At 40.4% G+C, this 15,000-nt stretch overlaps 1 protein-coding gene across 1 annotated transcript; it reads right to left on the reverse strand.

Moving 5' to 3' along the window:
* Positions 1-8,123: 8,123 nt before the first annotated feature.
* On the reverse strand, positions 8,124-14,000 carry LOC311077218 (uncharacterized protein). The gene is made up of 3 exons (XM_084139042.1): positions 12,523-14,000; positions 12,171-12,267; positions 8,124-9,702 (listed from the first exon to the last, which is right to left on the reverse strand). The coding sequence occupies exons 1-3, from the start codon at positions 13,287-13,289 to the stop codon at positions 8,188-8,190; spliced, it is 2,379 nt and encodes a 792-aa protein (XP_083995168.1). The 5' UTR covers positions 13,290-14,000; the 3' UTR covers positions 8,124-8,187.
* Positions 14,001-15,000: the final 1,000 nt, after the last annotated feature.

Raw genomic sequence — 15,000 nt, forward strand, 5'->3', positions numbered from 1 at the left:
ACAGACCTATAAAATAAACTACTATATTACATAACTATAAAATGAACACACACACACAAAAAAAACCTGTCTGTGGAATGAGGGATAGATAGGATTCTATGGGGGACTTTATAAAAAATAAAAAAGAGCAGCATTTCCAGAGCAGCATTGATGGGTTGGCTGTGCAGATGTTTCTCACTGGACCACCCTCTTCACACAGCACAACCACTGTCACTACTGGAAATACGTCTCCTGCACATAAGGTGGAAGTGCTGTCATAATCAATGCAGAGTTCAATAGGGGGAGGGATAACGTTAGGGTTCATTTTTCTTGGACAACCAGCAGATGAAAGACTCCAGACAGACAATGTTTGGATATTTTGTAAGTGACATAAAAATAAAAATGGGACATTTTTTTAAGAGAAAGAAAGATAAAGAAAGAAAGAAAAAGAAAGAAAGAAAGATAAAGAAAGAAAGAAAGAGAAAGAGAAAGAAAGAAAGAAAGAAAGAAAGAAAGAAAGAAAGAAAGAAAGAAAGAAAGAAACAGAAGCTTGTGCTAGAGTTGCCTAGTCATCTAGCCATTCCAGTTCCAGGCCTTCCCCACGAAATGACTTACGATTGACTCCATAATCAAAAAAAAGTTCAGTGTCCACGGGGATGTCACGCGTGGCCCTAAAAAGGATGACGTCCCTGACGTTGTCGCCAAGCTTTAATTCGCACCGAAAGGGCTTGAGGTTCGAGGACTTGCCGGAGTGGTTTATTCGACGGCCGTACGTGTCTTTTTCAGGGTGGCACGCGCAGGGGAACGTTTGTGCATCCACGCACATTTTTCCACTGGGCGAGTCGAAAAAGAATAGGTAGCCTGCCTCATCACGAAGGCGGCTCAGGATGGCTTTCCCTTCCGTGGCCGTGATGATCCTACCGTGGTAGTCGCAGACCACGTCCCCCTTTGAATAGTGCTGGGTCGCGATGACTCCTGTAATGCGGGGAAAAAAAATTTAATGGCTGTGGTACAATTGTATTTGTATTTTATGGCCTTCAAAAAAAATAAATAAATAAAAGCTAAAAGTAGGGATGTACCAATTTACATTTAAAATGAAGTGTATCTAATTATTGAAATATCAAACGAAGTATAGTAACGCCTGCATAGCTGTGGTGCACGAGCTGAAACATTTTGAAAAACTCAAAGATTGAGGGAGACAGCACACTAGTGTTGCATGCTCTCGATTGCTGTTGATGGTTCACTCAGCACAGCGTCATTTGGATTAAAACTAAATTGAGCATGCAAGTAAGACATGAACTGTTACCAGATTAGTACATTAGTGCGGTGCTATAACACAAATAAAATATAAAATATGAGAGAGCAATACAATGAATAATGAAAGTGGCAGAAGCGCGCACAGTAAATATACGGCGAGTACCAAAGATGAAAGTATCGGACTCGGTCTCGGTGGTATCGTTGCATCCCTAACTAAAAGGTGTCCTTACCAAACCCTTTCGGTGGGCCAAAGTCCTTAATGGCGATGCCTGTCCAGGACTGCTCGGTGACGTGGCGGATTATAAGAGGGTTGGTCTCCACCCGGCTTCGCGAGGGCGGTTTCCAAGCCTCCACTATCTGATGCGGTTGCGGGCAATTGCCGCTCCACCCCTCGCGGGAAATGAGCCGCGCCACTTTTCCGGCCGAAGGTCTGTGCGTGCCAAAGTATCCTGAAAGGCAAAATGACAAGACTTTACTCGTGCGTGTCGTTTGTCACTGTGAGTTAATGTACAGTTGGCGGGGGCCAACGCTGTATTGACTGTTTTGGAGACTTACCGAGAAGGTGCGCTCTCCTGAGGTCATACTGGGACAGGCGCCACTTGTCATAATATGACCGGTCTCCCGGGAAACCCCTGCTGGTGCGCTGCACCTTTGACGGTGGCTGGCCTTGAAGGGAGACGGGAAATGTGGAGAGGAACTCGGTGAAACACCGCCGTTGGGGCGCAACCGGCGTCCCCTCATCAGAAGGCATCCTGTATAGGTGAGGAAAACAAAGTTTACACCATTACATGATAAACGTGGACAAGATGTTAATACGCTGGGCAAACGGTTTGTGCTATGTCCTAGGTAAACGAAGAGACACTTACACGGCCAAGGAGTGCAGCAGCTCGGCCGCGTCAACCAGGTCCTCGTCGCGGACCTCGCCATCGCAGAGGCCAAGGTAGGCGTCGAGGGTGTGCTGCTGCTGTGTGGTGAGCCGTTTAGCCGCCACTCTGACGGCCCTCCGAACGTCGAGGCTCGTCGACGTCTCCAGGTTGTACCTGTAAAAATACAGTATAAAAGGAAATGTTAATCGTGAAATTACTCTTACTGACAAGATGCAACCGAGAGTATGTATTCACACATGTGCGCGTGGAGGTGTCTGTGCAGGTATTTACATGGCATGAAAGTTATACATGTCTTGGGAGACGCTGTGCACGGCCTGACCGGAACCGGAGACGAATAGCTTGCTGCATCCTTCCAGGGGTCGGAGACTCTGGTGTCTGATCTTCCCAAAGTAGGTCTGCAGCATCTATGAAAAAAGGGTCCATACGGGTTATTACACTTTTTTTTTTGTTTTTTTTTTTTGTTTTCTCTCTACCTTTCTCCCAATCGCTAGGTCACACATTTATCAGGGTCACTTTGTCAAAACTATCCACAAAGTGAGCACAGCAGAAAACTGTTTTGGGCTAAACTGTGGACCATTTATCAGTGCCATGCCAAAGTGCATTAGATGACGACATCTTTCGGTTTTTACGTGAATTATTTTTGCACTTGGACATCAAAAATGTATGTGAAGTGCTGTGCCAAGATGAAATGTCGGTTGGGAGAGCTTTGTGAAGAGTTCTGCAGAAGTGACCCAAGCATGGGGAAATGTGTCGGAGCAAATTACACCTAACTGTACATACCTAAATGTAAACATGGTGTAGTAAGCAATCTACTACAGTTAATGTCTTAGTGAAACTTACAAATTCCTCGTCCAGAGTCAGCGCTATATTGAGATTGCCAGTGTCTTTCTGGCGACTCCGGAGGACCACTCTGCTCCTGTGGGTGGCACGGCCCACCCAATCCGCATCCTGGGAAACATCAAAGGTGTCATTAAAAAAAACATCAAAGGTGTCATTAAAAAGGAGTGAGTGAGTGAGTGAGTGAGTGAGTGAGTGAGTGAGTGAGTGAGTGGTTGGTTGGTTGGTTGGTTGGTTGGTTGGTTGTTTGGCTTTGAGTGAGTTTGTGAGTGATTTTTTTTATTATTATTTTTTTTGCATGAGCGAGCGTGTGTGCTTGTTTTTGTGATTCATGAGGACACAATTTGTATAATGGCACGACCATTACGACGTAAACATGACATTGCGTGCGTCCTCATTTTTGAAATAGCTTTAAAAACAAATTCAAAATGTAAAAATGCACAATGTTTACTGTCATGGGTAGGTTTAGACTAGGTGCAGTGTAAGGCCGATATACAGTTTGTACAGTAAAAAAAACATTACGCCCATGGAATGTCCTCACTTGGATAGCAAAACAAACCTGAGTGAGTGAGTGAGCGAGTGTGTGTGTGTGTGTGCGTGTGGGAGCTAGAGTATGTGCGTGTGAGTTAATTTGTGAAAGTGTAAACTGGTCAGAATGGATGGACTTACTGTTAGATGTTGCACTGCCATGGGGACCTGCACATGATTGTAGACGAGGACCGCCTCACAGTAATAACGGTACACGGTCTTGTCTCTTCGCGAAATACTGCGGCCCAACTCCAGGTCCCCACGTATTCTATCCGCGTCCTCTTTGGCCACCCGCAAAATGGCCTTACATTCATAAAGACAGCCAGTAGAACGCCTGTTTGGATGAAAGGGGTCAAAACAGACAGGATACTAAAGACGCCCACCCTTAAGATTACGTGAGACAAGACGGGTGCATGCCGACAATAATGTTGCTATTACCAAACTTTATTTTGACACGATAAAGTCGCACTGCAAACAATGCTTTGCTGCACTTACTTTTTGCGCTGACCAGATGGGACGACAGCAGCGGTGGAGGTGGAAGGGCCGGCCGATGTAGAAGGAGCTTCTTCCCTGAGGTCCGGCTGGTTCCTGATGAGGAAGCCTAGCCGAAGGAGCTCCTTCACCATTGCCACCTGGCAATCCCTGTCCGGCAGTAGCCCACATATTTGTTTGAAGTCCCAAACCCGGGCGTTCCGCGCCCAGTCTCTGGCGGAAGCCTGGGCTTGATCCGCAGCCGCGGCCCTTTCAGCCGGTGTGCCGTCAGTCAGACACCCGCTGGCCAGATGCTCGTGGATGTCGTCCTGCAGCTCCTTACACGCCAGGCAGTGGACAACCAACCTTTGAGAGAAAAACACGATACAATACATTACAAAAAAAAAAAAAAAAACAAGACAGAAAAAAAAATAAAAAAAAAAAATAAAATAATAAAAATAGAAAGAACGATACTCTCATTAAAACGATTCGATTAGATATTAAACATCCAAAATAAAAGAAAACTATTCACACTTTATATTATGGTGATCTAAACGTCTAGTCGCAACGTAGATATTAATGAACTTGCATGCGTACATTTTGTTGTTGTTGTTGTTGTTGTCGAGAAAACAGTGATTCGGACACTTATAAGGAGGTTGAAATGTATGAAAAAATCTTAAAAGAAAGGTAATAGTTTTTCTTTTGTTGTTGTTGTTGTTTAAGGTGGTTTTATTGTTAGTTTGACAAAGAAAGAGGAATTTGCCCAAAATCGTATGTCTTTTAAAAATGTATGACCAAAGAACATAAAAGTGACACGATTGTCACCCAATTACATCTGTAATCAGGGGTTCAGCAGCGAAGTGACCATATACTGTTGTTATTTTTTTTAGGATTATTATTATTATTATTATTATTATTATATATTGCATGCACAAAGCAGAAACTTCTAAACACCGTATAGTTGGCATGAAGTCCTTGAAACACAATTAATTGCTGATTGCAGCTATATTTCATTTTTGTAATTACATTTATTATTACGCTGTTGGCCCATCCCTTAAACCTCAAACACCATCCCCCACCCCCAATAGCTGAAAAAAATAAATAAATAAATGTTTACCAATACAATGTGACGAAAACTAGTACATTGTACTTGTTTTTTATTTATTTTTTTTACTTATGGTTTGTGTCCATTTATTTCTTGTCAGTAAATAGTAGTTAAGGCCACCAAATAAAAAGTTGGGCCAGAAAACACGTCGGTCATTAAAACGGACAAAAACGCTGAGTCACTTACACAGAGTAGTAAACATTTTAGTGAACATTTTAGATTAAAGTCGCACCGCGGTCACTGACACGAAGTTAATTAACAACTGTGTTGTTACAACGTCAATGTTAGACATCAAAGTTGAAAGAAATGTATTAATTTTGCTCATTTTACACGAAGTTAGTTAACACCTATAGGCTGTCGGAGAAAAGCTTTTTGAACGTCCGTAATGCAAAAAAAAAAATAAATAAATATATATATATAAATAAAAAAGAAAAGAAAAAAAAAAACATAAATAAAACGAGTTAAAGAATAAACACAAACCTTTCCATTTCTTTGATCACTTTTGTTCTTCCCTTTTTTCCTCTTGCTCCGTTAGAAAAGCACCTGTTTCACTGACAATTCGACGATCTCTGCAAAGGTGCGCGTCTTTTTTCTTTTCAAAATAAAAGTCCCGATATCAGAATGCAAAGCTTCAAAAGACGAAAAAGTTAAAGGACTTTTATGATCTGTTCACTTTCAATTGTAATCCTTTTCTTTCTTTTTTTTTTTTTTTTTTTTTTAAATAAACATTGCTTAACATGAACTGATCATGAACTCCGCTTATACAGAATGTATTGATATTTGTTATTGTTAATTACAACAATTACTAATAATGTATTAGTAAAATATTGTTTAAAAAAAAAAAAATACACAAACCTTTCCAATCTTTTTACTCTGGGTTTTTCTTCCGCCTTCACTTCCCTATTCTCTGCCCAAAGGACCCCCAACCACAACCCCCCACAAAAAAAGTTCCCAGTTTCAGAATGCTGCATGCTAAAGCTAAAGGACAAATTGTTATATTTCTTTAGTTTACTTGTTTGTTTACGGAAATGTAAAATAAATGAAATCATGTTTACATTACACCGTTTTAGAAACATTGCTCTGTTTACTTTATCTGTATATATATATATATATATATATATATATATATATATATATATATACTGAACTGAACTGTACTGTACTGTACTGAAAAAAGAAAAGAGAAAAAAAGAAGCAAATGTTTTCAAGATAGAAATCTTTTATAACAACAATATACACTACTGGTCAGTAATTTGGGGTCAGTAATTTTTTTTCTTTATTTTTTTTTTTTAAAAAAATCAATACTTTTATTCAGCAAGGATGTGTTAAATTGATAAAAAGTGATAATAAAGAAGATTTATATATAAAAAATATTTTTTTTTTCTTTTGAATAAATGCAGTTCTTTTTAACCTTTTATTCATCAAATATATTAGGCAGCAGAACTGCTTCCAACACTCATAATAAATTAGAATATTAGAATGATTTCTAAAGGATCATGTGATAGACTCCCTGACACTGAAGACTGGATTAATGATCCTGAAAATTCAGCTTTGCATCACCGAAATAAATGATAATTTAAAGTATAATAAATTGAAAACCAATTATTTTAAATTGTAATAATATATCACAATATTACATATTTTTTTTTCTGTATTTTTGATCAAATAAATGCAGGCTTGATGAGCAGAAGAAACTTCTTTCAAAAACATTAAAAATAGTAATGTGTCCAAACTTTTGGCCTGTACTGTATGTATGTATGTATGTATGTATGTATGTATGTATATATATATATATATATATATATATATATATATATATATATATATATTGTGTTAACTGATGTATTAACTAATGTTTCATAAATGAACCTGATTGAAAAGTGATAACAATGAATGTTATTATTATGACTGTCATTCATAATAAACTAAAGTTATAAACACTTGATTTTATAGACTGATTGATTTATTGTTTGTTTATGACTACATTTAGTTTGGGGAAAACCTCAAAATGTAACATTATAAATTAAAAGTACACATTTTTAAAAATGACAAATGTTTAAAATGCATGAATGTTATATGTGTGACATTTATGGTTATGCGTATTACATGTATAATTATCTCTATAGCCTTTACAAAGAATGAATGTCATAAATGCTCATTTATTGAGTTATTCACACATAAAAAAAAAAAAAAAAAAAAAAAAAAAAGGATTCACACACAGGCAGGTAATCAACAGGTTTATTTGCAGAAAGGATGTCCATCGCAACGATGACAGCAGGTAAAGTGAGTGAGTGTGATGATACCTGTCTTGTGCTCTCCTTATCTTGTGTGGTAGTTCTTCTTGTTTATTAGTCTCCCCAGGTGTTTCTGATTAACCATGCCCCCTTGTTATCTAGTGTAGCTGCCCTGGATTTACCTGTTTGTGTCATTAAAGTAGTGCTTGCATTTGGATTCTCTCTCTGCTTCTTACTTACCTCATCGTTACAGTGAGTGTCCGGGCTGGACGTGTGGTGATTGGTGACGCAGGATTACTGAGCTGGACCAAAGTGATCTAAACAAAAGTGAACCGTGAGCAAAAACCCTCCCCATTCATCCAGGCTTGGGACTGGCACTGCCATTACACTGATTTGGGTAATGTCAGAGGCTGGGTTAAAAATGTTTTTTTTTTTGTTGGTTTTTTTGTTTTTTGTTTTTTTTTTTTTGTTGTTTTTGTTTTTTTTTGTTTTTTTTTTTTTGGGGGGGGGGGCTTTTTGTATTTTTTATTTATTTTATTTTATTTTTTTGAAAACGCATAAAACACAACCCTAACCATAACGAACCATAACTATTTACAAATATTCAAACAAACAAAATAAATATTATGCATGCGCGCGTGTGTGTATGTATAAATATATAACAAAAATAAGCTGTTTGGCGCAAATTCAAATCCAAATAAATAAATCTAATAAAAAATTCTACTTAAAAATAAAAATATACTCTACGAAGAGGAAAAACACGCGCTTGCGAAAAAACATATTTATATATATATATATATATATATATATATATATATATATATATATATACACAAACAACTATATACAGTGTGCAAAAAAAAAAAAAAAAGATTCCGTGGAAAGGTTCTCACTGCTCTGCCGTCAGGCGCTGCCTTTTTCTCTTAAACGAAACAAAGGTTCGGACAGAGACGGAGATTTCAGTGCAGCGCTTTACATAGCTGTTGTAGGCGGTGGAGTGGCTCAGGTCAGGGCTGAGGTCAATGAGGCCGACCTCCAGATTTGTCCACCTGCTGTTTGTGCTGGCCGGAACCGAGGTGGGTTCTATCCTCTCCACGAGCTGCTCCTCGACCTGTTCCTCTTCCTCCTCCACATCCAGGGGTTCCACTCTCTCCTCCTGGGGAGGCGGACGCGGACGGGCGGGTGTGCTGGGCACGTCTCGTGGCACAACCAGCTTATGTGGTATGCTCTCATGAAACCTCCATACAGCGGGGTTCTGGATCAGTAGCAGCCGTGATAGGATGTGCAGATCCTGAAGGTGACGCTGGGACACCGGCATGGAGCGTTCGAGCTCCGCCATCTTACTAAAGCTGACAAAATCTCCATTTTGAATGAGCCCAATGCAGCTGAGGAAGGTCAGGGAGGTGATCGCCCTGTCCTTGGGCATCCCCTTTGGAAGACGCTCCACGCAGCGCTCCAGCCAGGGCATCCCGTGCTCGCGGTACCGCACGAGGTTGCGAGAGTACGACAGCCCGAGCTCGTCTATCCTCGCGCAGATGTCTCCGAGGTAGGAGGCCGCGCGTCCGGCGGCCGACGGTATGTGTGCCGGCTGGTGGAGCTCCACGTAGTCTTTGTTATTCCACTTGGCCTTGAGGTGCCGTTTTTCGTCCCAGTATTTGATGTGCGGAAAGTACTTGTATGGGGCGAGGCCAAGGCTGAGGCAGTGGGCCGGGTCGTACCCCATCGCGGTCACCATTTGCACCGCGCGGCCGAACGTGAGGGGGTACCCGAAGGCTCTCCTGTCCGCCACCTCACGGGCGAACTCTGAGACCGACCGGCAGTCGACCAGCCGGCCGAAAGGAAGGGCCGGGCCTTTGAGGGACTGGCCGGGCAGGGGGGCGTCCCGCTGGTACAGGTCGCACAGGAGGATCCTCGCCATCTGCTCCCCGACGATCTGATGGCCCGCCGCCAGGCTGTCGGTCAGTGGGAAAAGGCGGAGGACTCTGGCCTTCTGGACCTCGTCCTTGGTCCAGGTCTCCAAAGGGGGAGGAGACTCCCCGACGCTGGCGCTGCCTATGGGCCCGAGGCAGAGGAAGCCCCTCATCCTGGTGAGACTGTTCGGGCTGGTGGCGCTCACTCCCAGGGCCCGGCTGAACTGCCGCGTGGAGCGGCACAGCGGCCGGCCGAAGAATAGCTCCTCGGCCGCGAGCTCCAGCTGGAAGGCGCGCCAGCTGTTCTCGTAGCCTCCCATGCCGCGCGCATGGTCCAGGAGGTCGTGGAGGGACCCGCTCAGGTGGCTGGCTACCGCGTGCACCACGTGCTGGAGGCCGACGCCGTCTTGCTGTCGGAAAGGCACAAGCATCGGCACCGTCTCCAGCAGGCGGTCGAGCATAGGCTCTGCGAAGAAATCGGAGGCCGGCATGACCTGGTAAGAACAATAATAATAATAAATTAATAATAAGCGTTATTTATAGCATCGTTGTAGCATCTCGAAGCGCTTCACAGAATAGGAACAAGACACAAAATACAATTATACATGCAATGCGTTAATGAAAGTAGACAAAAATAAAATGCCTAATAAAACCGTACCAACAACAGTATCGTATCTTTAACGGCATCAACAAATAAGCTTTAACCCTCGAGCCGCACTCACATTACAGCCCTTAATTCCGTGTTTGTGGACAAATGTGGCCAAAAAAAGGGTCTCACGTGGGATCCAATTGTTTGTTGGGTTTTTTTTTTTTTTTTTTTTATAAAATGTTAAATATCACTATCTTCAATAAAATAAAATAAAAACTAGCACTTTATGTTCGTTTTTTTGTTGTTGTTGTTTTATTTCTGATTTGTGTTATTTATGAATTTATTCACCTCTAAAAGCACAACATTTTATATGTAAATTCTGCTTATTTTTATGATAGTTTTAATATTTATTTAACTTGATTTAAAAATAGAATAAAAATCAACCCAGTAAGTTCAGAGAGCTAAAAGCTAAAGATGAAGTGACTTGAAGTGGCGCCACCCTGTGTCTAATGTTGGTATAAAATTAACAAAAAACAATAATATCAATAACCACTAGATGGCTGTAGTACTGAATGGCTGCATATAGGCTAAACTCTATGAACCACTGTATAAAACGAATTTGAGCTCTTAATTTTTTGACTTTATCACATGTTAAAATTGAAGAAAAAAAAAAATCTCTCTCTCTCTCTCTCTCTCTCTCTCTATATATATATATATATATAGATAGATAGATATAGATATATATATATATATATATATATATATATATATATATATATATATAGATAGATAGATAGATAGATAGATAGATATATATCTATATCTACATATAGTCTATATATAGATATATATATATCTACATATAGATATATATATCTACATATATATATATATATATATATATATATATATATATATATATATATATATATATTAGAGCCGGGACTTTAACGCGTTAATTAAGATTAATTAATTACACAAAAAATAACGCTTAAAACATTTTTTTTTCCGCATTTTAATCGCACTTATTTTTGCACCGCAGAACGTTTCTCACTGGATGAGTTTCGGCGGACCGATTATACTGCAGCACCAACTAGCGTTCATGACTTCAGGCCCACACCTGCAAACTTGTAGTTTTCTTGTTCAATTGGGTCATTTACGTGAATCGCATAGAACCGGAGAGTTTTGTGGGAGGAAGGGTTGTTATTTGAAATAACGAAAATTTCATAATTCGCCGGCGCGACCACAACATTGTCCAACATCAAAGGGGAAACGTAATGCAAGCGGAACGAAACTGCTTGTTATTGTGTGGTTGACGGACCGTTTATCAGTTTGAACCAAAGCAGCGCGAGCCGATCTTGATAAAGCAACACTGTTATTTCGATTAATTAATTACAAAGCCTCTAATTGTTTAGTTTAATTTTTTTAATCGAGTCCCGGCCCTAATATAAATATATATATATATATGTAAATATAAATATATATAAAAATATAAATATATATATATATATATATATATATATATATAAAAAAATATAAATATATAAATATATATCTCTGTTAGGTGAGACTATACAAATATACCAAAATATGCTTAGATAAATATGACCATGCTATATAAGAAAAAGACAAAGTATTAAACCATTTATTTCAAACCTAAAAAAACTCAAATTTCAATAACTCAAAATAATTGGTACCAAACGGGTAAGAATATACATAACAATAACCATGACTAGGTTTTTAGACGATCAATAATTTAGGTAGCATATGCAGCATAAACATTATGTTTAGAAGTATCAACACACCTTGCAGTAGCACTTAGATCTAACTTTGAAGTGTGCCTGTGTGTGTGTGTGTGTGTGTTTGTGTGTGTGTGTGTTTGTGTTTGTAATGTGTGCCCTGGTTTATATTACATTGTGGGGACCAAATGTCCCCATAAGAATAGTAAAACCTGAGATCACCTACATTGTGGGGACCAGCCAGCGGTCCCCACTTTTCAAAAGGCTTATAAATCACACAGGATGGGTTGATTTGAGAAAGTAAAAATGCAGAATGTTTCCTGTGATGGGTAGGTTTAGGGGTAGGGTTAGTGTAAGGGGACAGAATATACAGTTTGTATGGTATAAAAACCATTACGTCTATGGAGAGTCCCCACAAAGATAGTGAACCACTGTGTGTGTGTGTGTGTGTGTGTGTGTGTGTGTGTGTGTGTGTGTGTTTGTGTGTGTGTGTGTGTGTGTGTGTGTGTGTGTGTGTGTGTGTGATATCAAGTGCTGGTGTGTACAGGGTTAAAAGCTCTGAGAGATTATGAGGTGCCAGATCATGCAAAACCTTATAAGCAAAAGCATGAAGATTTTATTGAAGGTGAAGCACCTCGTGAAATTGGGGCCCGACCAGAAAGACCCCCTCGAACCTGGCGTAGGCCTGGGTCACCGTCTTCGCCGTGAGGTCATCTGCGTGTGCCACGTACCTGCATTGAGACAGAAGATAATACAGTTACTTTAAACAAGGCTTTTCGATGCTCATCTTAGTGTGTGTGTGTGTGTGTGTGTGTGTGTGTGTGTGTGTGTGTGTGTGTGTGTGTGTGTGTGTTTTTTCTTAGTGTTACATTTTTTCCGAATGTTTCGCTATCACATTCGTTCACGATTACTCTCTCTCCGTTACTCTGTAATACAGGTGTAGTTTTATAAACACACGTGCTCTTCTGCATGGATGCCCGACTTACCGGTCCGCTGATGCGTTGATCATCCTCCGGTGTCGCTCATTGTGCATGTCGCACATGGTCACGACACGGCTCACCGGGTGCTTCGCCGCGGCCGGCGTGTGGCAATGTGGGGTCACGGTGTACAGCTGCAAAAAGTTGACCTTGACGTCTTGGCTCAGTATGACGTCCATGAGCCTCGGGTCAACGTCCATGGGTAGGTGGTCGAGGTTACTCTGAAAGTTCGCCGTCTCAGTCATTGAATAAGAGGAGAACAGGGTCCCCCGCTGACCCACCACCTCCTGCAGCCCACAGCGTGACCACAGGAGGCTGATGGTCCCGTCGCTAGAGGGGTGGATGTTGACGGCCACGTGATACGAGATGTCGGCGACTCCCCGCGTGTCGACGAGCCGCCTCAAGTCGAACCACCCACTGTCCCTCTGCCCGAACTTGGTGAGTGTCAGGTAAATACCCATGTCCACGTCAACGTTCACATCTTTGACTGAGCTCATAAAGAGGTCAAGCAGGAACCTCTGGTCGCCGGCCAGGACGTTCATCTTGGTCAGGTTGCCGAGGTCATTCTTCATGATGCTGGCTCTGGCCAAGTCACGCGGCGGCAGGCCCTTCAGCCGGGCGGTGAAATTACTGTAGACGGCGTTGATCATGCCAATGGCATGCGCCTTCGCCATAACTTCGCTCCGGAACATGGGGGCAGTGTTGTTCGGGTCGACCGGCACGCAACTTATGTTTAGAAAGTAGCCACCGTCGACATAGGCCAAAACACTGCCCATCGACCTGCGGAAGGACGTGACGCCCTCAGCTGTGTAGGCGGTCAAGTCCAGGTGCTTCCTGAGAATGTGCCAGTGATTTTTCACCTTGGATGGGTCAACTTTGCCCACAAAGAGGTAGTGGAGCCCAGCTTTAAGGCAGCTCACATCCTCCAGGTGGATGACGACCCCGTCGAAATCATACGAGTACCTCACTACATCGCAGGCCTTGTCTAACACGGTGGGAAATATAGGGATGCGCGGGGAATCCGTACTTAAAAACTCAGACACACTCTGGAACTTTTGAAACTCGGTCACAAGGCCGCGTGTGTTCTCTGCACATGCCACATCGAACGGCTCAAAATCCTCACTGAATAAACCCAAGAAAAAACGCCAATAAACTACATGGTTTGACACACACAAACTATTACACGTCAAAGATTAAACATATATAAACACTCACCTGTCCATTTTTGAAACTTTTCGTCTCTGAGGAGATGGATGATAACGGGTGCAGAACAGACCCCATGCGTGCGCTGGCAGGTGCTTGCCGCCGGTGCTCACGATGCGCGGGTTCAAGGTTTATCGCGGATTCGTATACATCATAAAAGTCCCGATTTTTTAAAAAAAATTACATTAAATTAAAAAAAAAAATTATGTCAGATTCCAAGAATTTACTGCCATTCACATAGCGTTTCTACTGTATGAGATGTCGTATTTTAAGTTATGCAATGAAATCGCACGTTATAGCGCTGCTATTATTCTTACAGCACTGTAATAACCTAGAAAATAAATATAGGACGATTATTTAAAACAATTTTTAAAACGCTACAATCTATATATATATATATATATATATATATATATATATATATATATATATACAAATTTTAACCCAACAAATTGTATGTATTTGAACAATTTAGCCTTTAGGAAAAAAAAAAAAAAAATATATATATATATATATATATATATATATATATATATATATATATATATATATATATATATATACAGATTTTAACCCAAGAAATTGTATGTATTTTAACAATTTAGCCTTTAGGAAAAAAAATAAATATCTGTCATTTTTTACCTTCACAGTTCACTTTCATTTCCAGGGACTATTTCTCCATCACTCGGTAATAAAAGTATAGTTTTATAATTACAACATTAGTATCGACATCATAAAAATAATAACGGGAAAACAAGATAAAAGTCCCGAATTCACCTTGAGGATTTCATTACGAGTGGATACAAACGTATTGATCCAGCTCATTTAAAATGTGGTGTGCCTGTAGTATCGTTTTATACAATCATGCACATATAATCTTTGAAATCGTTAAGGTTAAATGTTTTAACGTTTACAAATGTATGCTCCATTTACAGCACCTGTCGATCTGTGATGTGACCAGTAGAGGGAGCCAAAGGATGGGGGAATCTTTAAAGCCTGATGCTTTTCTACTGGTAAGTTTAATAGAGGATTGGGAACCATATGCATTGATCGTTTTTTTATTTTTTATTTATGTTTTATAATCAGTATTACTATTACAGACATTTCGCTCAAACACAAGACTCTGACAACCCAAGTGTTTTTTAAGCATTTAATTTAAGCCTTCAATGATTATTTTTTGTTGTTGTTTGTTTTATTCAAAAAGGTAAAGGATTCACACATGTAAAGTAAAACCAAGTCCCAGACACCCATTCGAATCTTTTTTTTTTTTTTTTTATTTTTTTT

Source organism: Abramis brama (genome assembly GCF_963993115.1).
Source record: "Abramis brama genome assembly, contig: SCAFFOLD_79, whole genome shotgun sequence".
NCBI classification, from domain to species: domain Eukaryota; kingdom Metazoa; phylum Chordata; class Actinopteri; order Cypriniformes; family Leuciscidae; genus Abramis; species Abramis brama.